The following is a 26,320-nucleotide window of genomic DNA, read 5'->3' as shown; positions in this document are numbered from 1 at the left end:
ACAGTGAAAGACACCATTAACACCTCTCTGTTTCCTCTTGTGGAGTTTACTTGAAGTGTTGCGATGTTGTTAATCCGGAAACGCGTGTAGGACCGCGGCTGCTAGCAGCGGTAGCTCGCTCACATTAGCCGGGCTGGAGTCTTGAGGAGCAGCAGAGGGGCGGTGGGCAGCTACAACCGTCTCCGGCTAGCAGCGAGGCGGCCGGCGAGCCGAACACCGAGACGCGTCCATCTCTCAATAAAACCGCGGCTGTACGCGCCACCACGCAATTCGCCGGCGGTGTTTTGTTTTTCTCTCGATGCCTACTCCCGGTGTGAGTCCGTGAACGCGCCGCCACCAAGGAGCTAGCAGCGGCGCCGCAGAGCTAGCCGCGCCTCCGCCGAGAAACACACAAGACTGAAGCTAAAGGAGCCAGCTGGGATCGGCCTGCCGCACCGGGAGCCTGTTAAACTGGAGCTGGCATCGTCACGTCTCCCGTCTTTAACACGTAGGTTGATCCCACTTCTGTTAATTTATATTCAGCCATGTATCCTGACTTCTGGCCTTTTCTGCTGAAGCTAACGTCTTGTGCGGCAGGAGCGGTCACATTGCCGTTAAAGTGATGCTAATGATGAACCGCTGCTCTGATGTGTGGTGTTTACATTGCGGGACGTGGGGGGGCCCGTGTCTGTGTGTCGTGCAGCGGGCTGCTGGGCCTGACGGCTGAGAAGATGTCTGAGGGAGAGAGCAAGCAGGCCCCGGACACCGTGCAGGAGGCGAAGCCGGAGACCGCAGCCGCCGCCGGCGCTGCCGCTGCGCCCACCGGTCAGGTTTCATCCGTGTCTCCCCCGGTGTCCATGGTGACCCAGCCTCCTGCCACCGCCGCCACGGAGGACGAGGAAGAGGAGAGCGAGGATGAGTCGGAGATTTTGGAGGAGAGCCCGTGTGGTCGCTGGCAGAAACGCAGAGAAGAGGTGAGGGAGATGACTGTGCAGTAAGCTTCATGTTTACGATCTGCACGATTCACTGAAAACTCCTGGGATTACTGTGCATGCAGGTCTGTCACTGTACAACTCATTTTAATACCAGGACTACAATCAGCACAGGATGACATGTTGATCTTTCTGCATGCAGGTTTCTACACTTCACTGATAACTTTCCCTGCTGCACCACTGATTTGTAAACTTCTGGCTGATTGATGCACATGTGATCGATATGATTAGAAAAAAAAACTTCATGTTGCTTTGTGGATCTGCTGGTGATGGAAGGTTTCAATAACATTCTGTGTTTCCTTCCTGAAGGTAAATCAGCGCAACGTCCCTGGGATCGATAACGCGTACCTGGCCATGGACACAGAGGAAGGAGTGGAGGTGGTTTGGAATGAAGTCATGTTCTCAGAAAGGAAGAATTTCAAGCTACAAGAGGTGAGTGCGGCGCTGCAGCAGTGAAGTTCATCTGTCTCCCTGAAGCTCACATTTATCATGGTTATTCTGGCGAATGGAAAAAAATCCCATCAGCACTTGTTTTGATGTGTTTTGCTGCTTTCTTTAATTTTAACCTCGCTGTGCTGCTTTTCCTTCTCCTCTGCCTCTAAGCTTCTTAGTCAAGCGGTCAGACCTGTTGATGCCAGTATGAGCGCAAAGTACATACTGTACCTGAACAGCTGCAGAAAGAAATTGCAAGTATTTGTATCATAACCAAAAGATCAGGACAAGTCCTATTTCAGGTTCTTACTTTCGTAAATCTTTTGGCATTCAAGGTATTTTAATTGTTTAGCTTCACTCTTTCATTCTCTCACTTCCAAAATAGTTTGTGTCTGTTGATTACATTTTCAGATAAACTTGAACAGCTGATTGCAGTTCTGTGTGCTGTAGCTACAGATTCGTTCAAAACAATTCCTTAAATTTTGTGACTCCATTAAGTTTTTTTGCATGAGCGACACACACCTCATCCTCTGAACTGTTGATTTTAGTGCAGCTTTGTTGGACATTTACACAGCCGAGCTGGTGGTGAATATTTCCTGTGAATAAACTTTGATGAAAGCTAAATTTAGGATGTAAATATACATTTCATCATACTAATTGATTCTGTAACACAGGTTTTCAGTACTGATCCGAACATAAGAGAGCTTAGTCTTTTGAAAAAGATATGAAAAAGTGGGCTCATCTTTCTTTCGGGGGTGTAATATTCAGCTCTCTGCGTCATGGTGTGTTCCACATATCATCACAGAGGCCTCAGGAATAAGATCAACCTGCTGGACCGAAGCAGTCAAACATCAGGTGCACAGGAAGACGAGCCAGGTGCCAGACGCAGCTGTGAAAGAGTTGTTTAAGGCTTTTAAAATACTTTGGATGATATGAGAGGCTCGCTTGAGCAAAGCAGGCAGTCTGTGTGAGGAATAGTCTGAATACACTGGAGACTAGACGGTATTTAAAACTGTGTTCCCAGGAAAGAGCTGAAAAATGTTGTGAAGTGACACAGCTAATGGACCGCTTGTGACTGAACCTCAAAGTTTTCCCAATGAATAAATCAATATAAAATGTATCCAACTACTTATGCTTTAAGATTTATTTTTTAGCTGATCCTTAACGTGGTTCTAGCTTTTCAGTTTGTTTTCATCAAAATCAGAAGCTTGTAGCTTCAACTGGACATGATGACTTCTGTTGGATGTGTAAAACTGTGCTTTAACCATCAAATTGTTTTCTTGTTCTTCTTTTTTTAAACTCCAAAGGAAAAGGTGAAAGCAGTTTTGACAATTTGATCCAGCTGGAGCATTTGAACATTGTGAAATTCCACAAGTACTGGGCGGACGTGAAAGAGAACAGAGCGAGGGTATGACAACATCTGAAACACTTTTTAAACATACCCACAAAAGGCGATTGTGCTCATTTGGTGCTACTGATCCTTTTGTTCTCCTTTGTGCGCAGGTGATTTTCATCACCGAATACATGTCCTCAGGAAGCCTCAAACAGTTTTTGAAAAAGACAAAGAAAAACCACAAGACCATGAATGAAAAGGTTTGGACAGCTCTGGCTTTACTCACACAAATGATTTGAAATAATCTCTCTGTAAACAGCAGCAGCGTGTTTTAACTAAACCTGTCCAACAGGCCTGGAAACGCTGGTGCACACAGATCCTCTCTGCTCTCAGGTCAGCTTCCGCCCGCTGTCGGGATTACAGAATACCACGTGTTTAGAAAACCGTCCTGATCCTTTGACCGTTTCTCATTTGTCTCCAGCTACCTGCACTCCTGTGAACCTCCCATCATTCACGGCAACCTGACGTGTGACACCATCTTCATCCAGCACAACGGCCTCATCAAGATTGGCTCAGGTGCGCCTCAGAAGCGTTTAAAACGGCGAGATTAAAATAAAGCCCGGGGGTTCTTTTTAACCATCTGTAGCACAGATTCTCCCCTCATTAGTGGATGTTCTCCCTGCTGTTTTCAGTCGCTCCCGACACGATCAATAACCACGTGAAGACCTGTCGGGAGGAGCAGAAGAGCCTCCACTTCTTCGCTCCAGAATACGGAGGTGAGCTCCTGCCGGCGCGGCGTGGCGCTCGCCTCCGGCCTCCCGAGGAGGCGTGTTTGTGTCTGCGCGATATTGATCAGCTCTCGTCTGCTTTCAGCTGTTGCCAATGTTACCACAGCCGTGGATATCTATTCCTTTGGAATGTGCGCCTTAGAGGTGAGCGGATGAGATTCTTCTTCTCTCAGGTGTCGATCGCATCCTGATAAACATGTCGGCTGGTTTTTTCTCCCCAGTTTGTGTCAGATAGAGCAGAGTGAGTCACGACTGGCTCCTGGAGCTCTGCTTATTCTCAGGACTCGTTTTTGAACGCACTGATGCTGTTTATTCAATGTTTTCAGCTGTCATCTTATCTGCTGCTATGAAAATATCCTTTATTCATGTAAATAAGTCCGAGCAGGATTGCTGACATGAGCTCTGTGTCTTCCTTAGATGGCTGTGCTGGAAATCCAGAGTAATGGAGATTCATCGTATGTGTCTCAAGAAGCCATAAACAGTGCCATTCAGTCCTTAGAGGACCCACTGCAGCGGGTGAGCGAGGCAGAGGGCGGCTGAATGAAACCCCAAGTGGCCGTTCAGTAGTCAAATAAGTGGCTTTGTCCCTCGCCGCCTTTCAGGAGTTCATCCAGAAGTGTCTGGAGATGGATCCCAGCAAACGCCCCACAGCCAGAGAGCTGCTGTTTCACCAGGCCTTGTTCGAGGTGCCCTTACTGAAGCTGCTGGCTGCGCACTGCATCGTCAGCCACCAGCGTGAGTCAGCACACACACACACACACACACACACACACACACACACACACACACACACACAAAACCTGAAGGATGCCGCTGTCGCTGAAATGCAGATTTTGATGGTAGTTGAATCTTTCTTTGTAAACAGTCTCTCGTTTGTCTGCAGACATGATCCCAGAAAATGCTTTAGAGGAAATGACAAAAAACATGGACCCCAACCTGGTGATCGTCGAGGCGAAGGAGGGAGTTCAGATGAAGTGAGTGAGATCGCTGTCTATCATTTGTTCATCTTTGAAGCTGGTGGCCGAACTGAACTCATCACGATAGACTGGAGCGATCGCTGCTTCGTCTTGTGTTGTAAATGTTGACTAAAAGCAGCTCAGTCGAAGATGACTGACGGTTCTTCATCTTTCCGTCAGGCTGTCTCAGTTTCCCGCCCTGGAGCTGGATAAATTCCTGGAAGATGTGAGGTGAGTACCGAGGTTTCCTTCAGTACTCGCAAAGCTGGCAGATGGAACCACAAGTGCAGCGTTTCAGTCTTTTCCGATTCTTCAGGAACGGGATCTACCCTCTGACTGCGTTTGGGATCCCGTGTCCACAGCAGCCTCAGCAGGAGGCGGTAAAGTCGCCCATCGTCCCCCCCTCAGTGAAAACCCCGACTCCTGAGCCTGCAGAGCTGGAGACCAGGAAGGTATGAGCTGGAGGCCAAACGCAGGCTGATTTATCTCAAATCTCCATTTTGTTTTCAGCTTTCTATCTGATTCCTAAGCTGTCTTTTCTTCCGCCTCAGTGTTTTCTGAGACACTTTATCTGTTTCTGTAAATCCCTACATGTTTTCTTTTCATGCCAGGTCCTTCAGATGCAGTGCAATATCGAGCCCGTAGACGAAGGCACAAAGCATCACGTGAGTCTCCTCTGCCTCTCCGATGAAGCCAAATCTTTTATTTTGGATATTTAAGTGACTGTATTTTGTCTCCTTTCAGTTGACCTTGCTGCTAAAACTCGAGGATAAGCTCAACAGGCATTTGAGCTGTGATTTGTTACCAAGTGAGTATATTCACATTCAAGCTGACATTATATCACGCTGTTTGCTCCCTGGGTTTTCATAACTCCAGGTATCGGATCTTAGTCTGATGGTCTGCGCTCGTTGTTTGTGTCCAGATGAGAACGTGCAGGAGCTGGCAGTGGAGCTGGTTCAGCTGGGGTTCATCAGCGAGGTGAGAGGCGTTCACCCCCTCCGACCTCTCGCGCGCTTTCCTTCCCGCCGCGCCCTTCAAAACCTCCCGTTTTTTCCCGTTCCAGGGCGACCAGCCGCGACTGGCGTCGGTCCTCGAAGAGGCCTTCTCCAAGTTTTACAGCCGGAACGGCTCCCTCAACCCGGTGACGGTGTCCTCGTAGCGGAGGAGCCGCCAGGCCTTCTCTCAGCCCTCCCCGTCCTCCGCGGCGTGGACGAGCGTTCGCTCCGTCGCCGGAGTCGCAGGAAATCACCGCGAGGACGGAGGAGGGAGCCTTGGTCTGCCTGCAGGTCCTGCAGCAGCCTGTCCTTGTAAACTACTGGCGGGAAAAGCTGCCACTAAGTGGCTGGCGCTTTCTATTTCTTTATTATTATTATTTTTGTTTTCTCCCACCTAATACAGCCATCTGCTTCTCTTTTACAAGAGGAAATCCTAGTTACAACTTGATGGAAAACACCAATGTTGTCACTCTTTGGCTTATTTCTTTCGTCTGTGGAGAGATGAGCAAAACGAAATGGATAACAGCAGTATTTCCCTTGAGTCAGTGTTAAAATTGTATTTTAAACATTTTTACTTCAAGCTGTTGAATAGTTGTCTGTACGGAGGCGGCTGTGTGTCCCGGCATACTGAAGCGTGTGTGTGTGTGTTCTGGTGTCGTAAGGTAAAGTCTGGTCGTCCGGCCTTTCAGAAGTTTCTCGAGTGGAGCCATCTTTCTGTGAAGACACGAGACGGCGTGTCAATTCGCGCGCATCGTAGTCAGGAAATATGCAGCTGCGACACCATCTGATGAGCGACAGATGAAATATAAGAAGAAGAAGAAGGAAAAAAAATCTATTTGTGTATCTTTTCCTCGGTGTGTCATGTTCTTCACTTCCAGCACTAAAGCCAGTCGGTGGTTGCTTTGAATGTATGTTTCTACCTGCTCCTTTCGCTCTTGTTTTCCATGCAGTGTGGCGGTGTCGTCTGAATACGAATCAACTGAACACCAGGCAGTTCTCGCAAATTGGGTTTAGAGGGGAAAAAAAAAAAAAGTTGCATTTTAAGCACAACAATGAATTTCTATTACATGCCAAAAAGCTAATTTAAATTCGATTCGGCCATCGTCCATCACCATTGATTTGTTTTCCGTTCGACGCCCCCCCCCCCCCCCTTGCCGTTTCTGATATATTCATTCTTTGGCTCTGACCACCTATTTTACATTTTACCTGTTAACTGTTTGAGGATCTCTCTGCTAGTTTGCACATCTGTACACTTCTGTACCCTGTTGGAAACGTCTCCTGGCCTCTGGCTCCGTGCACATCGACAGGATCTAATTTAGGAAAGGCGTCATCGGAAAGCTTGGCCGGCGGCGGAGCCTCGTCTCCTCTGAGCCGCGACCGCCTTCCTGACACGGTGTGTGTAGATACGGCGAGATACAAGCGTGCGGCCGCAGCTTGACATGCTTGTAACCATCTTGTACACTGTATGCTGGACACTGTTCTCTGTTTCTGCAATGCATTTATCCTCTTTTTTTTTTCACTTCCTGAAATTAAAAAAAAAAAAAAAGTACACTATCAATCGTCTTGTCTGTGGTGCTTCCCTCAATTATTGATTTTTACAAGTTCCAGCAAACTTTAGAGCCTGAGGAGTCAAACATACCACAAAAAAAAAAAGCGAATGTGAATAATTAACACACAAAGAACAAGAGAAAATTCCAACCGTTTAAATTATTTATACAAAACTCCATCCTGGTGTGACAGAAGTGTTGAGCGCCGTCCTCAGAGCGGCGCTGCTCGAATTAACAATTATTGGTTCAAAATGTTAAGAAAACTGTAGCCCTTGTACAAGTATATCCATGTACATAAAGTCACAATGTGTGCTCAAATAACAGTTGGATAAAACACATTTCATGCTGACAAACACGTTTTGCCGTACAAAATTACAGCAGTTTCAATAGAAGTACAGCGAGACTAAAAAATATTCTTGATATAAAACACCCTAAAAACACGCTCTAAATAAAAAGCTACCAAAAATGGTGACATCCAGTTCATGAGTGTTTTTCAGCTGCGTGGGTATTTTCAATTCTGTACAGCGTGAGTACAAAAAAAATCAAATCAAAACAAACAAAAAAAAAAAAAACTACAAAAACAGTACATAGCACTTCAATTCAAACACATTACTCTTTCACATTAAATTTGTGTTTTTACTTCCCAGGTTGAAAGTAATGTATATAGGCACAGTAATTAAATCTGCGAGCCATGTCTGGTTCCTGTGTTGTTAAAAACACCGCGGCCCCCCCGACAAAAGGCTACCAAACATGAAACATAGCTGTCAGCTGAGTGGCAGTAAACTCCAGCAAACTGCGTCCCCTCAACTTCCATCAGCTTACTCAGTAAAACATCACTGTATTTGTTCTTAAACGTCCCCCAGGAGGCGCCATACAAAGACAATTCCTGTTAAATAGAAATATTCCAAATTTGAAAGGTTTCATTTTTTTTTTTTTAGAAAACACTGTATTTTTAGATATTAAAAATGTAAATCAGATGCACCCACACCTTCAGTTTCAAATTTTAGCACAATTCAAATAGTCTCTATTTACAGGCACAGACATCATGTTGCATACTTGCCTTAAAATTCATGTTAAATAATTACATTTACACTTTGAGAAAAATGTATGTATGACATTGTTCGGACCAAATAGTATTCTTTCAAATAAAGTCATATTAAATTTTAATAAAACTCCATGGACACAACTAACAAGGTTGTTAATTCTCCGTCATTATTTTTCATCTTTATATGCTCGAACTGAGACGTCTCACAAATTTCAATATAATGCTTACATTTATTTATTTAACCTTTTTTTTTCCTGCTTTTTTTCTATCTTATTTCCAGAACATCTTCCCTTCTTATAACTTCATTTGAAGAAACTTTGCACAATAAGTAAGTAAATCTGCAATTTCTTTGTTTAAAAATCGTACAAGATTGTGAAGGCTGTCAATTTTCTTTGTAATGATACCATAAGTAAGTAAGTAAATAAATAAATAAATAAATAAATAAATAAAACAGAGAAAAGCAGTTTGGCATCTGAAGAAAATATTTGGCAAATTTTTCATGGGGATCACCCACATCTACATACTCTGATGCTCATCCTACAAATGCATTTTTCTTTATGCCAGGGCAGAAACTATGCAGCAAAGCTAGATTATGAGATAGTTGCACAAATAAATTTGGTAGAATTTGGTAGTTTTATGAGCAAATCTTAAGTTTTATTCAAAACGAGTGAATTTAAAACATTTCCTTCCATATTTTTTTCTTTCTAAAGGTCAGGAAAACAGCTTTTCAAATTTCATGAGTATGCTGTGCTATGAATATGAAATATTTGAGAATTATTTTTTTTTTGTATTGTGGGTTAAAAAAGAGCACAGATGATCCAATACTTCCTCAACAGAACAGTATGTCTGTTGGAAAAAGGGGTCCATTTCATCATTTTGTGATACCCAACACTGGAAACTTTTTGTGATAATAAAGTATAAAAACTGAAATAAATACTGCAATGCTTAAGAAAATCCTGAAAAGTTTTAAACAATGTGATTATATTCAGTCAATTCCTCAACAAAGGTAAACATAACACGTCATTTTAAAGAGTGTTGAAGTGGTCGTCAGAAGTTATACGGCTGCATTTATTGCATCTGTATTTTTTTTTTATTAGTCAAGTTTACTGGTCAAGCATCTCTTTACACAGCGTTTTACTAAAGTGAAGGATTTGGGACTCGCGCTTCCTGTATTTCACTGATTTTCAGAGTAAAAATGTTCACATCCAGCCGCAGGTTTTTGAATTGAATCAGCCTGCAGGGATCGATTCAGCCAACATGTTGTGCTTTGACTCCTGATTCTGTATTTCTTGATGATCGGCTTGCGTTTACATTAAAAAGAAAGAAAAGAAAAGGCGTCTCGAGCAAGCTCTGCATATTAGGATACCTCATTTTTGGGAGAGAAGCTCGCTGTGGGAGGAAACAGGAAATGTACAGAATAATATCGAGTTAGCACCGTCAGCGCAGCAAGAAGGCATCGGGCTGGTGGAGGCTCGCTCTGATTCCATTCATGGCTGGAAGTGAGACCACTTCACAAAGTCGTGTCGCTCTGCGATAAACCCGGAGAGGATTCCAGAGGGCGTGGCGGGGGGGGGCCGGACGCCTCTCCTCTCACTTCTTCAAACACTGGTACATCAGCGCCCGTGGGTTCAGCATGTAGCGCTCCGAGTTGAGCAGCTTGGTGAGATACTGAGGCACCTGAGGCCGGGGAGCCATGTAGGACACGCCGGGGCTGACGGCCATCACCTCCGCGATCTTCTGCTTCATCTCGCTGATCTCCCGGTCCTGCTTCACCACTTTATCTGCGGAGACACATCGGACCGCGGTCAGGGGGGCATCGTGGTCATTTCAATGCACATACACACACAATAATAACAGTTCATACATTTTGCTTACGCCGAGCAGAACTAATTTAGACTGATATACTGGGAATACATGCACCAGTTTGTTATTTTCAAACTGAAAAAAAAAATACTTGGAAACGTTTTTATCTGCTTAAAAACACAGACACGGCGGGAACGGGCTAATGGGATCCAACATTTCTGGATGTGTCATCTTCGTTTGGCTGCGACTGCATAATGGTTAATAATGAGTTATATAAGTCGGTGGCTGCAGTTCCAAAAAGCTTCATCCACCAGGTGCACGAAAATGATAACAGGATATGAAAAACACAAATGTAGCACTTTGTCATCCAAATACACGCCACGTCTGGACTTTGGATTAAATTTGTAAAACCACTGGGTCTAAAAACATCCACCGCAAAGCAATTAAAAGACGAATCAAAAATAATCAAAAGTGGAATGGAACAAAACTTTGATTATGGGAAGTTTCGTGTCTGTAGTATTCTCTACTTTTATGAAAATAAAAAAACTAAAGTTATGTTGGAGTCACTAATCAGCCCCAAATATCTGTTAAATCTTTTTTTTTTTTTTTTAGCCAGCAAACCAAAATACAGGATGTGACGTCTCTGGTAGAGATAACTAGCAGTCACATGGCTGAACCACCTGAAGGGCAGACTCTCTTCACTGGTGACTTCAAATGTGATTAATTGCCCTTCTTGGAAATAATCTCACAGGCTGCAAAGAAGGCCGACGTCTCTGTTCCTGTGTCCTGCTTTCAGGGGCCCAGTAATCATCGACTGTGATCTCGAGGATTTTGGATATTTAGACTTGTGTTTTTTCCTTGGATTGGAATAAAGATGAGCTCCTGTTCACCGACAATAACGTCTGGCGTCCGGAGTCGTCCTCTGAGCCAAACGCAACATGTTTTGTATTTTTATATTCCCACAGATGTCTGCGTTTCTGCTTCTGATGAAGGGTGTGTGCCTGTTGGCCACACGGTGGTGCTGTTTAAAGCAAAGTTTCTCCAACAAACCATGTTTCTTGGTTTCTACTCAAAAATATAAATGTTTAATTTGCTGCCAGGCTTTTTTTTTCTGTTTCCTCTAATTGCTGGCCCATGAAACAAACAGAACTAAGAACATGAAGTTCTTCTTTTACTCAAGAAAAACACATGAGGATTCAACGAAATGATTTTGTGAATTTTTTTTTTTGCACGAACCTTGAGCGATTTCCAGCTGCCTGCGGGCGTCTCCCAGCGCGGAGAACAGGTCCAGTTTGATTCGCGTCTCGGCGCTCAGGTTGTACTCCAGATGCTGAGCCTTCTCCTGCATGGCCGACAGAGTGGACAGCAGCATGTCCGTCTCCTTCTCCACGCAGCGGTACTTTCCCAGAGCCTGAATCCGAGAAGCGCGTCAGCAGTGAGGCCGAGCAGAGAAACATGAAGGATGACCTCCTGCTGTGACCAGCGGGAGGAAGGCGGCGCTTTGGTTTCCAAAGTATCTTTTGAAAGATTTAAAGCCGGCGCTTGAGTTTTATTCACCGACATGATTTTTTACTTTTTGGGACTCACTTCGGGAGCCAAAGCGCCACAGAGAGAGATCACACACTGATGATGGACTGGCCAGCTACTCAGAGCACATAAAAGCTTCACATAAAAAAAGAGGGATATTGCTCTGAAAGATGATTCTTTCTGCGTTAACATTAATTTTTTACCATTTCTCACATTTGTAAAAGGGGGCTCGGGGCCCCAAAGACCTTTAAAAAAGTAATGCAATGCTTTGATGAAAGACCCGGCATCATGCTTCATGGAGAGTGTGTCACTAAAATGAAACCGAATGCCACACAGTACAACAACACGCACGATAATACTGCATACCGACGTGATGGCAGAGTGCAATACGAGGACTTCAGGCCAAAGGAAAACATCACAAACAATATAAAAGCTCTTCATAAAAAAAATAAAATAAAATAAAGCCACTTACACAAACACATAGAAAAAAATGCAAAAAAACTATCAAAACAAAACTGAGGACGACCAAGAACTTGCACCATTCAAGACTCACAGACATTAAAGTCACAAATTCATTCCCAAATAGATGAAGGAGATACCTCAACATCACTCTCTAGATCTACCACACGACTCTCTTTCACTTGACACTCCAGCTGCAGTTGTTTGTACTCTGTTTCTAGATCTTTTACTCTTTTCTTTAACATTTGGGTTTCACAGTGTTCCTGCCTGGTGTAAGAAAATGGGAGAGAACGACAGTCGTAAGCACAGAGAGAGAGGGTTTCATTGGAAATGCAGACCAGTTCACACAGAAAGAAACATGACATTTCATTTGTCTCTTTGTTCCTAAACGGCGGTTAAAAGATAAGCAGTGATGATGGAAAGCGAGCAGCAAAGCGAACAGCCTCGTGTGTTTCCTGCCTGCTTTCGATAAGATCAACATCACTCTCATATCTGCGTAAAGAGATGACAAAAACACACACGTAAATCACTGATTCACAACTACAGATATTTGAGTCAAAAGCTGAAGGAAACGTCCGTTTGATCGTTCTCACCAAAACAAACTAGAAAAGCTCTTTGTGCTCTTCAAGCTGAGGAAACAAAGCTGGAGGGGAAATGTGAAATGCTCTGTCGTCTGTGTTATTTCTTTTCATTGTCAGCCATGTGACCACTGATTTTCAATGTCACAGATTCAAAAGACGTCTTTTCTTAAGGGTAAAACCATTTTCTTGTCTGCTTTAAGCATTTCCACCTTCCATGTCATTTACGTACAGATGCTGTTGTGGAGGCCACGCTTGGAATTATACTTTCCACATCTATATTACACATCTAATATTACTGTTTTTTTTCCAATATGCCGACAGTTTCAGGGGGAAATAGTTGTTCACTCTGCCTGTTAATACTAAATACAGACTAAAACAAGCTGAAGGCACGTTGGAAAACTAAATCACCTGACTGCATCACAGAAAGTTATTTTGTTTTCATTTACAATATAACACAGTGATCTTTCATGAGCCACTCAGGGATGAAGAAAGGAATGACTAGCAAAGGAATTAACTGCCTTGTCTAGGTTATTATGCAAGTTAGTTTTTACATTAAATGACATTAAATGACAAAACTGATATCAAAAAGCAAGAACTAAAGATGATGTCAAATCGTAGAAAGTAAAAAAAAGTACAGATTACTCCAGGAAAATGTGGCCAATAAATGTCACAATCAGAAGCTGGAGTCCAGACACTGTTAATTTACACTTATTTTATCATCTTTTTAATTACTCGATCAGAATTTAAGCAGATGACTTAAGTTAGTAGAAAAAAAACCATGTAGTGATTAAAGTTAACAAGTTCCACCAACTCGCAGCCACAGAGCTCACATAAGAACAAGTTATGTCTTTTTTTTTAAAAAAAAAACTGGAAGGCAAGCAAAAAGTCTAAAATATGAACCAACAGCATTTAGCTAAAGCTGGCTCACTTCATACAGACTGGAGAGTGATGCAGATCTCCTCCTCTAACTCTCAAAACAACAGGAAAACTAGAGTAATTCATGGCGTTTCTTAAAATATTATCTGGAACCCAGCAGAATTTAATAATGCTTAGTGAGATAAAAATGCAAATGCAGGCTTCAGGCACTTCATCACTTCAGTAACAGGTGATGCGGAGGTCGCGCAGGTGTGATTTACCTGTTCGTCAGACTTCTTGCTGTGCTCGCCGCCTCCTCCAGTTTCTGAGCCTGAAGCTCTGCCAGCTGCTTCTCGGCAGCCAGCCGGGCCTCGGCCTCGGCTCGGCTCTTCTTCTCCAGCATCACGCTGGTCTGCTTGTCCCTCTGTTTGTTTTTAGTCAGGCACAAAATCCTGGAGAGACGACATCATTAAACCCCACTTCAGCAGATCCGCAGCGAGGCGCAAACAGACATTAAACGCTAAGTGTGTTTTCATTTCATCCTCGCAGCGGCAGAGTCACTGAAGAGCCCCTTCCTGTAGAAAGTGGAGCATATCCCATCAAAGCTGGAGGTGCTGATCGAAACTGCATAACATATTCATCTCGAACACGATTTAAAGCCTCTGGCCTCAGGATGAGGCTTTGATCTGCAGAGACTCTGAAAGAGCTACGTAATGGAGTGAATTCCTCATTATTTTAAGTGCTTAGTGGGCTAATTGGTTTAAACTGACATAAAAACAGTAAAATACATGTAACATAACACATCTCTGTAAATCTTCATCTGCGCAGATTGAAAAAAAAAGCTGATGATTAAACATGAAATTCCCTCGTCTCTGTTCGGTTTTGTTTGATAAATCTGAATTTCACCTGGACTATTTACTAATAACAACTAAACAATCAGTGATTTTATTGTGATTTTTTTGGCTACAGCTTCTTAAATCTGAATTCTTGACGTCGTCTTGTATTATGGCCTACTTGAAGCATCCTCGGCAAGCGATTTCAGATACATAACTTACTTTTTCGCTCATTTTTTTTTCTTAACATCAATGAAGAGAATTCTTAAAATACGTATTTTTGTTTACAGCTGGTCTAAAAATAAAACATTTCATTTACAGTGCACCATTCATGCATGAAAAGCAACTCAAGTGCTTCACAACTCAGGCAAAAAGGCATTACATAATAAAATGATCAATATTTTAAAATGTGCTCAGTCATAGTCTGCCCACATTGCATGCCCAACGTGTTTTTATGTTTTCATCCCTCTGTGTTGTTAACAGACTGATGTCACGTGCGAAGCGTCTCTCAGCTGGAGCAGCGGACCGGCTCTCCCCAGCGGCCGCGGCGGACCACTCACTTGCTCTGCAGCAGCATGTTGGACTGCCGGAGCAGCGACACCTCCGGTCTCAGGCTCCTCTCGCTGTTGGTCAGATTGCAGATGTGGCTTCGGAGCTCCTGCTCGCTTTGCCGACTCGTCTGCAGCTCGCCCTTCAGCCTCCTCAACTCCTGCTCCAGCCTGGCGGATCCGGAAAGACCTGTTAGCTTTGGCCGCGCGTTTGAATTAACGTCCGTCGATCGTAACTCACTTGCTTATCTGGTCAGCGTGGAAGTTCTGAGCTGCTGCGGCACTCTTGTCCGCCGCGTCCCTGTTGGGGCTGATTGTTTTCGAGCTGGACCTCTGCTTCTTCTCGGTCCTGCCCGCCGGCGGTGAGGGAGTGTTTGTGCTGCCTCTGCGGCCTTTTGGCGACGAGCTCTTAGCTGCTGACCGCGCCGGCTTGCTTCCGTACTCGTCCTGAGGTAGATTTTCTGTGGCTGCAGACGCCTCCGGTCCCGCCGTCCCGCTCTGAGGGAGCTCTCTGGACTCGGCCACGGCGGGTTTAGACGACGAGGACGGCGCCCGCCGGTTCGACTCTGCAGTCTTCGCCTCCTGAGAGCCCTTCTCGGCCACTCGGTCCTCGCTGCGGATCTGGAGGCAGTCCACGGTGTGAGCCTCATCGTGAGCCACCACAGCGCCGTTCTGACACTGGTACTGACTGGACTCAGGCTTGACCTTCCACTTGGAGCCTGCGTGGAAACAAAAAGGTTAATGTCTATGGTGCGTGACGGGGCTCCGTCGTTATTATTAGTCAGGATGCTGAGTGGAATCGTAAACTTTTAGGTGACGAGACTCACTGCTGCTGCCATCTGCGCCCGTCTTGGGGTAAACCTGCAGGCCCGGTGGGAGCGAGTGCTGGAGGAGATGCATGTGGAAGTCATTCTCACTCTGCACGGCTTTCTGTATGCGCAGCTTGAAGATGTTGGTGAAGTAGCAGGTGGCATCAAACCCCAGATAAACTACAGGGTACCCAATACTGAAAGCAAATACAGAGGCAAAATGAGTCTGTTAGAATATACAGCTGATTTCCTGCAACTGACGTACACACACACACACACACACACACACACACACACACACACACACAGCTTGGCATGTTACATAAAACTCCAGCATCTGACATAAGTTATGAGCTTATTTTAAAGTAAAACAAACAGAAATCAATTCCACACACCAGTGTGCAGCGAAAAGATGAGACAGGTTGGCGTGAGAAGTTTTAAGGTCTTTGAGTCGTAGTGAAGCCTCTGTGTACACGAGCAGGATCCACAGGGACACCGTCGATATGCAGATGCCCTTTTCTGAGGAGAAATTCACAATAACGTCAAACTTATTCAAATGAAATACCTGGGAAAGCAACAAATCTATGACCAGCGGGGGTGTATTTCATCATGAACAAGGCCTGAAAAGAATAATCTATTTACTCACCTGTGTGCCAAATGTAATTGAATAGCACATAGGTGCTTGCCACAAAGAACAGCCAGTGCAAAGGAACGAAAATTAGACAAAAAATGTCCAGCGTGAAGGCAGCACAAACAAAAACAACACAAATAACCTGAAAACAAAAGAAACAACAGATTTCAGTAAGTGACATTGATCTTAATTGAAAAAACCCGGGGAAACAATATTCTCCGTGTGGTAAATGTCATCTGTCTCCTCGGCTTAGCTCAGACTAGATTATCATTGCAATGATGGCACAGAATGTAAAATAACATGGCAGGAGTCCTCACCAGCCCGTGGCAGTGGAAAGTGGTGTACACGCTGCCGAAGAACAGCCAGCACGGCCACAAGTACTCCAGTCTGAATTCAAGGATGAAATCGGCCAGCAGCACCAGCGTCCACATCACCATAAACTTCAGGAAGGTGTAAGCACTGCAAAACAAAGCCCGGCCTCTTTGTTATGACAAAGCACAAGGAAGTGGGTGTTTTCTACCACGTGGAAGAGGACCTGCGCCCCTCCGAGTGAATAAAGGCATTTCAGACGCACTCAGTCTAACCATTAAACACTAACACACCCCCCAAAATGCAATGCAGGAAATCGCATACACTGAGCCAAAGAAATAACTGTGCAGCTGTGTCTTAAAAATAAAAAAAAAAAGCAGTCCGTCCTTTCATGTGGAAGCTCCACAAGAACAATGACTGTCTCCCTCGTTCATTTTATGAGGCGACCACAAGCCAGGCAGGAGCTGTGGTTTCCTCCTTTGTTCTGCTCATCCATAGGCTGCTATCACATCACCCCTTCTTTGTTTGGTAACCATGGCAATATTTCATCTGGAGGAGAGAGGGAGCACACCAGCATCCGACTGCAAGTTCAGATATGCCCGTCTTTCTTAAAAATTGATCGATAAATAAAGCCAACTGAAGGCATTTTGATTTATTAAAAAAAAACCTAAAATGTAAGATAGAATTAACAAAACAGAAATGACTTCAAATGAAAATGATCTCATTTGGAGGTATGGAATGGGGCAGGCAGAGATATGAAATTATGCATGTAAATGAATGTTTGCCTTTGAATAGAACTGAAAGAGTTTGATATTTGCTTTCAGATTTTGCACTGTAGCTTAAAGGAAACCTGCCATACCTGTAATTAAGTCATCACTAAAACAAGCAATATGTCACATGGTCAGGAGAGGGGTGGGAGAATCAAAATAGCATCTTAGATGGAAATAAAAGTTAAAATAGTAGTCGTGATCATCAGATTGTATTTATTTTAGGATACCCTTAAATTATTTCCAATAAAGCAGTCAAACGTGCAAATTGTCACTCTCGAAAGGGTAGGAAGGAGCACAAAGAGCAATAATTTAATAGCTGGGGCACTCAGCAAATTGAGGGAAATCCCATCACTTTTCATCTTTTTATTTGATGATCATATTTTGTGTGCAAATGCCTTAACAAGTGCTTTATTTTTTTTAATCTATGGCTACTTTACCTCGACACTGTCCAGTCTTTTGTGCAAATTGAGCTGGTTTACTTGCACGCCAGTAAGAGGAAAGTGTTGGAAAAGACACGGTGCGTTAACTGTGCACACAATAGGTGTGGGGAATCCGGGAAATATTGTAGAAATAAAGCGGCTTTAGAAGGCTGGAGACCGATATCAACTTGCACAACTGCTAATGAACGTGCGTGTCTCTGTAAACAATGTAGGCTGAAGTAACTCGGCGCAACATTTTTTTTCCCCCCCTGCGCTCCCCGCCTCCTTGTTCCAGCCGCAGTGAGGCTTTATTATTAAATCTGCAGACGGGATGCGCTGCATGAAAAAAAAAAAAAATGTGAGGATTTAGATGAGATGTGGAGAGATGCGGGGATGGGAAAGGCAGACAGGTGAGCAGACAGAAATGACGACGGATGAAATCTAACACAAAGACGCGCAACCACAACAAAAGCGGCGGCGGCGGCCGCCAGGGGCGACGCGGCTCCGCTCCGGGCTCCATCTACCTCTCAGACAGCTTCTCGGTGATTTTCAGCTTTTTCATTTTCCGGAGCCTGTTCGCGTCCACATAGCGTTTCTTCATCTTATGGCTTCTCCTCCCTCCGTGCTGGATGTGTGACACCGCAGCAGCGGCAGCGGCAACGAGGCGACAAATAACAATTATATTGCAATTAAAAAAGAAAAATAGACCGAGAGAAAAGAAGAAAGGGGCAGCGAGCAGAAATAAATAAAACAGCAGATTCCTCCTCCTGGTGGACGAGGACCCTCACTTCAACCTGCTGCTGAAGAAGATGATGATGATGATGATGTCTGCGTGAGCATCACGGAGCAGACGGAGCGCTCTGCGCATGCGCAGACGGAGCCTGCACCTACAAGTGCTCATCGCAGGAGGGGAGCAGATCAACGGACTGTACATACTGTACAAATTTGTCCAATCCATTATTAAAATCTGCATATTTCCTGATGCAAACAGCCAGCTTCCCCAGAACACATGCAGGAATACAAGTAGTTGTACCTTTTTTTGCTTATTAAGTATGAACAACATATCTGTCATTATCAAGAAGATGATGATGATCTTTCCAGACATATTTGAGAGGGCAGAAAAAAAAAAAACATTTTTCAGTTTATCAACACTGATTTTTTGCACAAAATGTGCCCTATTTGATAAAACGATCAATATTTTTGAATTTTAGATTTTCATAATTGAAGCAGTTTCCTTTTACCCACACTGATGGATATTGGTATAAAAAAAGGACAAATTTAAATCTTGATATAATTTGGGTGACTTTAGGCAAGGTAATCACATTTCAGGGTAAAATGGTTTAGATGGGATAAGGATGACATAGTAACTTGGCTCAGAAAGGCCCCAAATCTCTGGAAAGTTTTTGCTGTGAGGCAAGACTTAACCTAGTTATTAAACCAATACGTCTGTTAGACCCAATCCAAACTGGACTGTTTAAAGACTTTCCCTGATTAGCCCACCAATATCAAATCAACTTATATTTAGTAGCAGGCCTTTAAGCCTTTAAGGCTGGTATTTTAACAAGTTACTGCACAATATCCAACCTCCCCTTTATTTCTAAAATCATGGAAAAGGTTGTTGCAAGTCAGCTACACAAACATTTATGTATAAATCTGACTGTTTTCAGTCAGGTGTTAGAGTTCATCATAGCACAGAGACAGTGCTAACCAAAGTTAGTACAGATCTTCTCATGGCCTCAGATAAAGGACTGGTCTCTGTTCTCCTCTATTAGATCTCAGTTCTGCATTCAATACTATTGATCATAACATCATACAACAGATTCTGGAACATATTGGGATTAAAGGCGTGGCATTAAACTAGGTGCAGACAGGTTCCACTTCGCTCATGTTAAGGACTCTTCAGCTCAGACTAAAGTACCACAGAATTCTCTTGGGGGCTTTACTCTTCACATCATGCTTGCGATTATCAGGAAGCGCGGCATTAATGAAGACGACACACAAATGAAATCTATTATTTATCAATGAAACCAGATGACACCGATAATCTTGTCAAATTAAAAGTCTGTCTTTAAAGACATGAAAACCTGTATGAGGTACAAGAGGCCAGTATAGTAGACAGCTGCCACCTCTGAATCTGGTCGTGTAAAGGTTTCTTCTTGTTAGAAAAAAAATTTTTTCTTTCCACAGTCTGCTTGTTCATGAAGAATTGTTGAGGGTTTTTTTGTTTTTTGTTTTTTTGTTTTTTTTTTGTCTGTAGCACTGCCTGGAAACGGCTGTTGTATTTGGTGCTGAATAAATAAAGTTATGTTGAGTATTGCAGTGACAAGGGACATTAGGGCCACCAAGGATTTAACCTCATTTAGATATTTAAGTAATGGTGTAACTGAGTCGTCATCCTTCTATTTCGGTTGTCTGCAGCATAATAATGAATGGAGATACCACACGATCTGAGAGCAGAGCCCAGGGGACGGAAATGAGGAGATAAAAGCAGGGGGCCGAACTGAGACCCGTAGAACTCCACAAGAACAGCAGAGAGGAGGAGGACACCGAATCAGAAATGTTTATTGGTTTGGTTCTATCTGGCAGACAGGAGCACAACCAGTCCAGCGTAGCTGTTTGTTTCAAATAATGAAGTTTATTGGAAGGGAATAACAGTCAGCTGACTGCTTCACACATTTTATCAACCTTTCCTGTGAGCAGGCAGCTGTTTTATGCTGAGGAAAAAACAAACTTTTCCCACATTTTATCTTGTGTTATTGTGAACGAGATAAACATTTCTACAACTTTCTCAACACTTATCATTACAGCTGATATATTCCAGTCTGAAATAGCTCTGTTGTTGTGGAAACTACTGAAGTGGTTGGAAATTACTTTCAAACAAATTAAATTCTGAACAACTGTTGGGTTGTTTGGTGTACGACCACACACTTTTTGTCCTTGTGCATGATAATAAAAGCCTAATATTTGTGAGAATTTGCCCAAATAAAAATGCATTTGCTTGCTGCATGACCTCAGCAGAGAGCCGAATAATGTTTTGCATGAGATATCAAAGGGTAGGAAGTGTGAACACAAACTGTTATCTCCAGATGCCGGGAGAAATTTACAACATTACTAAATTGATCAAAGTCAACATTTGGTTTCGAAGCCATGTTCCGTTTGGTTTTGCATAAAGTATACAAAAGCTTTTACGGCGTAACAGAGACACAAGGGACATTTCACAGGTGTACGCTGATTTGAGAGGTGTTGTTCGATCAAGTGTGCCCTTGAATTTGTGTGTTTAGTTATCACGTCTGCATGATCCTGCATATCGTGACGGTTCGGTGGGGCGGATGTGGGAGAAGTTTTTTATTTGACTTTTTACGGGTGCCAGCCAGACCTCTCTCCTGACATCTAAGATTTAGTTTTATGTTTTAAGTTTCAGCTAGGGATTGTTTTTTTCAGTTTCAGTTTAAATTTTCAACACTTGTTCCGTTCCCCGCTAAACAAACACATGACGTGAAAGTAAGCAAAGGACACCATCCCTTTTGGAATGGAATAAAAAAAAATGAATTCAAGATTAATTGTCTTGATTCAGTTTAGTGGATTTTTTTAGTTCGTAAATGAACTAAAAGATAATGAAATTAATTTCTTTGCTGTCTGATGTCGGTTAACCCGGTCCAGAGAGGGGAAGCATTAGTGCTGAAAAGGATGATGGGAATTGTTTGAGGGTCTGAATGGAGCACAGAAGAAACTTCCGGTCGCGCATTGCGATGAGGTTTTACATCTCACTTTTAACAGTGCAGCGGAGACGTTTCCCTGAGTGTTTGGCTGCAAACTCTCACCTGGCAGCAGTTTTTAACCTGCAGGGTTATCTCTCAGAGTGAAGGCTCCGCCCAGAACTCCACAGATAAACAACCTGATCAACAGGCTGCCTCTCAAGATTGACTGTCACACTATATAAACATGACTTGCAGTCATCGAAGGCGTAGAGTCTTTGATTTACCCTGAACCATGTACACCTTCTCCTTTCTCTGCGCTTTGGGCCTGGTGGCTGCCCTCGGGGTGCCGAGCACTTTGGCCTCTGAGGTAAGTATAGAATTCAACATCTCTTCTAATTATTGTGGAAATAAATTGTTTTGTGCAATAACTTAACTGTCATTTTCTCTTTTCAATGGAATTGAAATCTGAAGGGAGGTGAGTGTTTGAGCCCTGTAATTTTTCCAACCTTCTTCGCTCAGGTCGTTCTTCACTCAGTCACACTGTTTGTTGTTTTTTATGTCTTCATATAGTCACCGTCCGGACGACTTCCACTGAGCAGAATGAAATTGTGAACAAACACAACACCCTGAGGAGGTCCGTCAGTCCCACTGCCACCGACATGAAGAAAATGGTAACACACAGCACAGTGCTTCAACGAAAATCTAAAATGTGACAGAATTATAATACTGTGATCACGAACTAAATGTTAGTGAGACTTGTCAGTTTGTGAGAAACCGCCAAGACTTTAACATTATCCAGTAGTGTACATAGTGTAGTCATCTCTAAGTGCCAGTCTAATGCTCACTCTCCACAGAGCTGGAACAGCGAGGCTGCAGCCAACGCCCAGAGATGGGCCAACACCTGCTCCATGAAGCACAGCTCGTCAAGCGACAGAGTGATCAGCAGTAAGCTCCTGCTCACACCTCACTGTCTTTTAACAAGCCTGAAACATTTGTCTGACTTTTACCTTCTAGATCTGTATCTATAGGAGAGGTATTCAAAACCCCAAAGAAGCTGCACATGAAATAACCCAAATATTCCAATAATTCTGTAATGTTGTTGTTCTAAAGGCTGGGTGAGCGCTAAACAGTTCACATAGCTTCATATGTCTAAAACTAGAACAAAAGTAAAACCCCAACATATTAAAATAGAACAGTTTAATTACTAAAAGCAAGACCCCTAGATAATTAAACTCCTCTTCCTTTAATTACTAAAAGCAGCGTGAGATTGACAGGCAGATCGGTGCAGCGGCTGCAGTGATGCGGTTGTTGTATCGGTCCATCGTGGTGAAGAAGGAGCTGAGCCGAAAGGCGAAGCTCTCGATTTACCAGTCAAGCTACGTTCCCACCCTCGCCTATGGTCATGAGCTTTGGGTCAGACTGAAAGGACAAGATCCCGGATACAAGCGGCTGAAATGAGCTGGGGCGCTCCCTTAGAGATAGGGTGAGGAGCTCAGTCACCAGGGAGGAGCTCGGAGTAGAGCCGCTACTCCTCCACATCGAGAGGAGCCAGCTGAGGTGGCTCGGGCAGCTGTTTAGGATGCCTCCTGGACACCTCCCAGGGGAGGCATGTCCCACCAGGAGGAGATCCCGGGAAAGACCAAGGACAATGTCTCTCGGCTGACCTGGGAATGCCTTGGGATCCTCCCGGAAGAGCTGGAGGAAGTGTCTGGGCACAGGGAAGTCTGGGCGTCCCTGCTGAGACTGCTGCCCCAGCGACCCGGCCCCGGATAAGCAGTGGAAGATGGATGGATGGATGTATTCAGTTGAAACAATACATTTTGCTATATTTTCAATAAATTAAGAAAAATGTAAACAAAGACATGCAGCACTGGTAGTTTCTTATGAGTGCTGTCAAACTTATTGACCAGAATTTGGCTTTATGTGAAACTGCTGTTGTTCTGTTTTTCAAAGTTTAACAAACTAGTTTTATCATTTTAAGTAGTTTTTATCCTCATTTTAAAGGTTATATAATGCAACCTGGCAAAACAGGCACTGTTAATTGTAAAGGCTGCCGACTCCTGTTCAGAGCATATTTCTTCCTCTTTCATTTGTGATCATGGCCGAGCTCTCTGTCATTTTTTAGGGGGGGGGGGTTGAAATGCGACAGAATTCCCTCCCTCTGCTGAGCTCTCCACCTGCTTCCCTTTAACCTCAGGCAGCGGCTGTGGAGAGAATCTGTACATGTCCAGCGCCAAGAACTCCTGGAGCAGTGCCATCCAGAAGTGGTACGATGAGGTGAAGAACTGGCGCTACGGCCAGGGATCCATCAATGGAGGGGTGGTCGGACACTTCACACAGGTGCGGTCACAGATGAATATGGTTTACATCAGGAATGGCCAACTTTTATCTCTGTGAGGAGCATGAAAACATTGTTTTCACTGCCAGGAAACCAAACTGTGATCAACAGTCTGTTCTTTCAAAACTGGACTGACTGTAAAAATAAGGAGAGAAAGCAGCCATCGCTGACATGTTCTGTTTTTTTGGTCTTTGTATAGGTTGTTTGGTACAACTCTAACAAGATCGGCTGTGCCATGGCCTACTGCCCCAACTCTACCTACAAATACTTCTACGTTTGCCAATACTGCCCTCCGTGAGTACACTGCTTCGTAATGCCACCCCCGTTATTTAATATAGAACTTTTGCATGCATTTCATGAACTAACTCAAATGTTTATATCTCAAGGTGCAACGTTTTTTGCTTTTGGACATATTTTCTGTTTTCCTGAGTTACCTACACCTCAAACCTTTATGGAATACTCAGTGTTATTCTGCTTCAAGATCAAATTATTATCGCTTAAAATACCCAATAGTATTGGGAATTTTTAATTCCCATTATTTTGTGATTGCCATAATTTAATTTCAAAATTAAGGCAAAGTGATCTCAACCATATTATATTTCATGAGGAGAAATGTACAACTAAAATGTTGTGTGTCCATTGAATAATGATTTAAATTGAGTTTTCGTGACATGTTTGTGCTCATATCCTGCATGAGTGTTTGCTGTTTTGTTTAATATTTGATGGTCTGGCCTTCATTACAGTGGAAACTACCAGTTTACTCGTCCCTACACTTCAGGAACCTCCTGTGCTTCCTGTACCGGTTCCTGCGATAACAAACTGTGCAAGTGAGTAAGACAGTGTTGGGACTGTAATCCAGTAATCTGTCAATGACCGTGAAAGACTGGAGTTGGTCTGAACAGAATACACAATGATTTGTGCATTGGTGTACATGAAAGGCAGAATGAAGAGAAATGAGCTCATCTGCACTGATAAAATGTACTAATTCACCATTTTGGTAAACTCTTTTCACAACCCCGAGGTGAGTTCTACTGATTCATGATATAAAATATTTCAACACATGTCCATTTCAATTATACTTCCATAAATGTATTTGTCTGCTCATCATCTTCAGAAAGTAATGGTCAAACACACAAATCTTATCTGTATAGAGAGCTCTCTTACGTATATATTTGTCATTATCGTGCACTTGTTTGTTTTTATTCAACATTTGTTTCTTGCATCAGTTAAAGTTGCTGAAGTTTCTGAGCGTGCTGCATGTTGCTTTGGCTGCAAAAGAAAACTGCTGCAGAGCTGCTGTCTCTGTCTTAAGAAAATACCACTGAAGTTGTCCAGCTCCTCTGTTCCAGTCAGTGTCATTCAGTCGCTCTTTTGTTTCCTTTTGCTTCCCTCTCAGATAAGCTCTGAAAAAACACCGACCAGTGCAGCAACTGCCCCGATCTGAAGCCGCAGTTTACCTGCAGCCACAAGGACGTGGCTTCCTGCTGTCCGTGCACGGACCGGATTATCTGAGCAATGCACGTTCCCATGGGCTCTGACTCTCGTATTGGTCTTAAAGCAACTCAGCAATGAAAACCTGTGTTCGTGTTGTCTTTTTACAAACAAAAACACACAGTTTGAGAAGTGGTTCTCAGAGAAGTTTTTTCTTGTTTTACTTTTAATAAAGAGAATCATCAAATAAAGAGGACATTTTCTTTGGCAAAGCAACTCTCTGGCTGCAGGAGCAGGTGCCCTTTGGCTGCATGTGAGGTGTGAACTCAGAGAGGAAGGAGAACAAACACGACGGGGTGGGTTCAGCAGAAAAGGGGAGGGAAGTTATAAATGGTTTCCAAAAGTTGGGCCAAGAAACATCCACAATGTAAGACCACACCTGCTGAAATATGGGGCTCTAATAACAATTTGCTTGTCCTAAATCATGATGGCCTGGGAATATTAAAAATTTATGCCAAATTGTTTGTATATATATTCAATTCTGACTGTGTCTGGACACACACAGAATGACAAACACACTCACTATAACACCTATATGCAACTCAGAGTCACCAGTTAGCCTCGCATGCATGTCTTTGGACTGTGAGAACTAAATAAAAGCACCCAGAGAAAACTCATACATGCACATGGAGAACATGCAAACTTGAAATAGATTAAAACCCATGATGTTCTTTCTTTTGAAAGTGGCAGCTTTGTGACTTTATATTCCTGTGTGTACAGTTTTATGATAGTGGGAATACTTTAACAGTGTTGTCAGACAGTAGTTTGATACAACATCATCAGTCAAAACACATGAGGAATTATAGCAACTTTACAGATGCAGAGCAGAAACAATCGTATCTCTGAACCACTCCACACATTTTAATAAGCACAAAATTAAAGGAAACGAGAAAAATTCACATCTCTATCCTTCACAATAGTCTATGTAATGGAAATTTCTCATGTATGCATGCTTTTCCTCACTTGTAGTGCTCATAGAGGTATTTTTGTAAACAACCGTAGCTCACCGGCGGATGCCCTTTATTAAATAAAATTGCCGTAACATCTACAAAATGGACAATAATAATGTTTCAGAAAGGCCAACACAGTCCACTGGGTGAAAGTTAATTTATCTCTGTACATATATGCAAAAAATGCAGAAGTAATGTCAGAAACACCTCCAAAGAAATCCCCCCTAAAACA

At 43.3% G+C, this 26,320-nt stretch overlaps 3 protein-coding genes across 4 annotated transcripts; 2 read left to right on the top strand and 1 right to left on the bottom strand.

Moving 5' to 3' along the window:
* Nucleotides 1–710: 710 nt before the first annotated feature.
* Nucleotides 711–7,033, top strand: nrbp1 (nuclear receptor binding protein 1). The gene is given in 18 exon segments (XM_030109492.1): nt 711–953; nt 1,281–1,403; nt 2,711–2,723; nt 2,726–2,811; nt 2,907–2,996; nt 3,089–3,129; nt 3,218–3,312; nt 3,429–3,512; nt 3,610–3,668; nt 3,942–4,040; nt 4,127–4,259; nt 4,408–4,498; nt 4,661–4,711; nt 4,797–4,932; nt 5,092–5,145; nt 5,225–5,288; nt 5,403–5,458; nt 5,544–7,033. Coding segments are annotated over 18 exon segments (1,614 nt in total). The 3' UTR covers nt 5,640–7,033.
* A 1,920-nt stretch (nt 7,034–8,953) lies between these two features.
* On the bottom strand, nt 8,954–18,334 carry LOC115402093 (macoilin-1). Its single transcript, XM_030110519.1, has 11 exons — nt 18,136–18,334; nt 16,431–16,572; nt 16,129–16,255; nt 15,878–16,001; nt 15,501–15,679; nt 14,915–15,392; nt 14,686–14,844; nt 13,574–13,744; nt 11,997–12,123; nt 11,107–11,281; nt 8,954–9,848 (listed from the first exon to the last, which is right to left on the bottom strand). The coding sequence occupies exons 1-11, from the start codon at nt 18,210–18,212 to the stop codon at nt 9,658–9,660; spliced, it is 1,950 nt and encodes a 649-aa protein (XP_029966379.1). The 5' UTR covers nt 18,213–18,334; the 3' UTR covers nt 8,954–9,657.
* Nucleotides 18,335–21,552: 3,218 nt separating this feature from the next.
* LOC115401962 (cysteine-rich secretory protein 3-like) lies at nt 21,553–25,244 on the top strand. 2 transcript variants are annotated; one of them, XM_030110363.1, is made up of 7 exons: nt 21,553–21,680; nt 21,880–21,980; nt 22,164–22,254; nt 23,507–23,649; nt 23,847–23,941; nt 24,391–24,474; nt 25,044–25,244. In XM_030110363.1, the coding sequence occupies exons 1-7, from the start codon at nt 21,602–21,604 to the stop codon at nt 25,045–25,047; spliced, it is 597 nt and encodes a 198-aa protein (XP_029966223.1). In that variant the 5' UTR covers nt 21,553–21,601; the 3' UTR covers nt 25,048–25,244. The 2 variants fall into 2 exon arrangements, with proteins under 2 accessions (XP_029966223.1, XP_029966224.1); XM_030110364.1 differs by lacking the exon at nt 25,044–25,244 and having other exon boundaries at nt 24,391–24,478.
* Nucleotides 25,245–26,320: the final 1,076 nt, after the last annotated feature.

The sequence above is a fragment of the Salarias fasciatus genome, chromosome 15 (assembly GCF_902148845.1).
Source record: "Salarias fasciatus chromosome 15, fSalaFa1.1, whole genome shotgun sequence".
Classification (NCBI taxonomy): Eukaryota; Metazoa; Chordata; class Actinopteri; order Blenniiformes; family Blenniidae; genus Salarias; species Salarias fasciatus.
The sequence above is the reverse complement of the archived record's forward strand: the minus strand, read 5'-3'. Positions and strand labels throughout refer to the sequence as shown.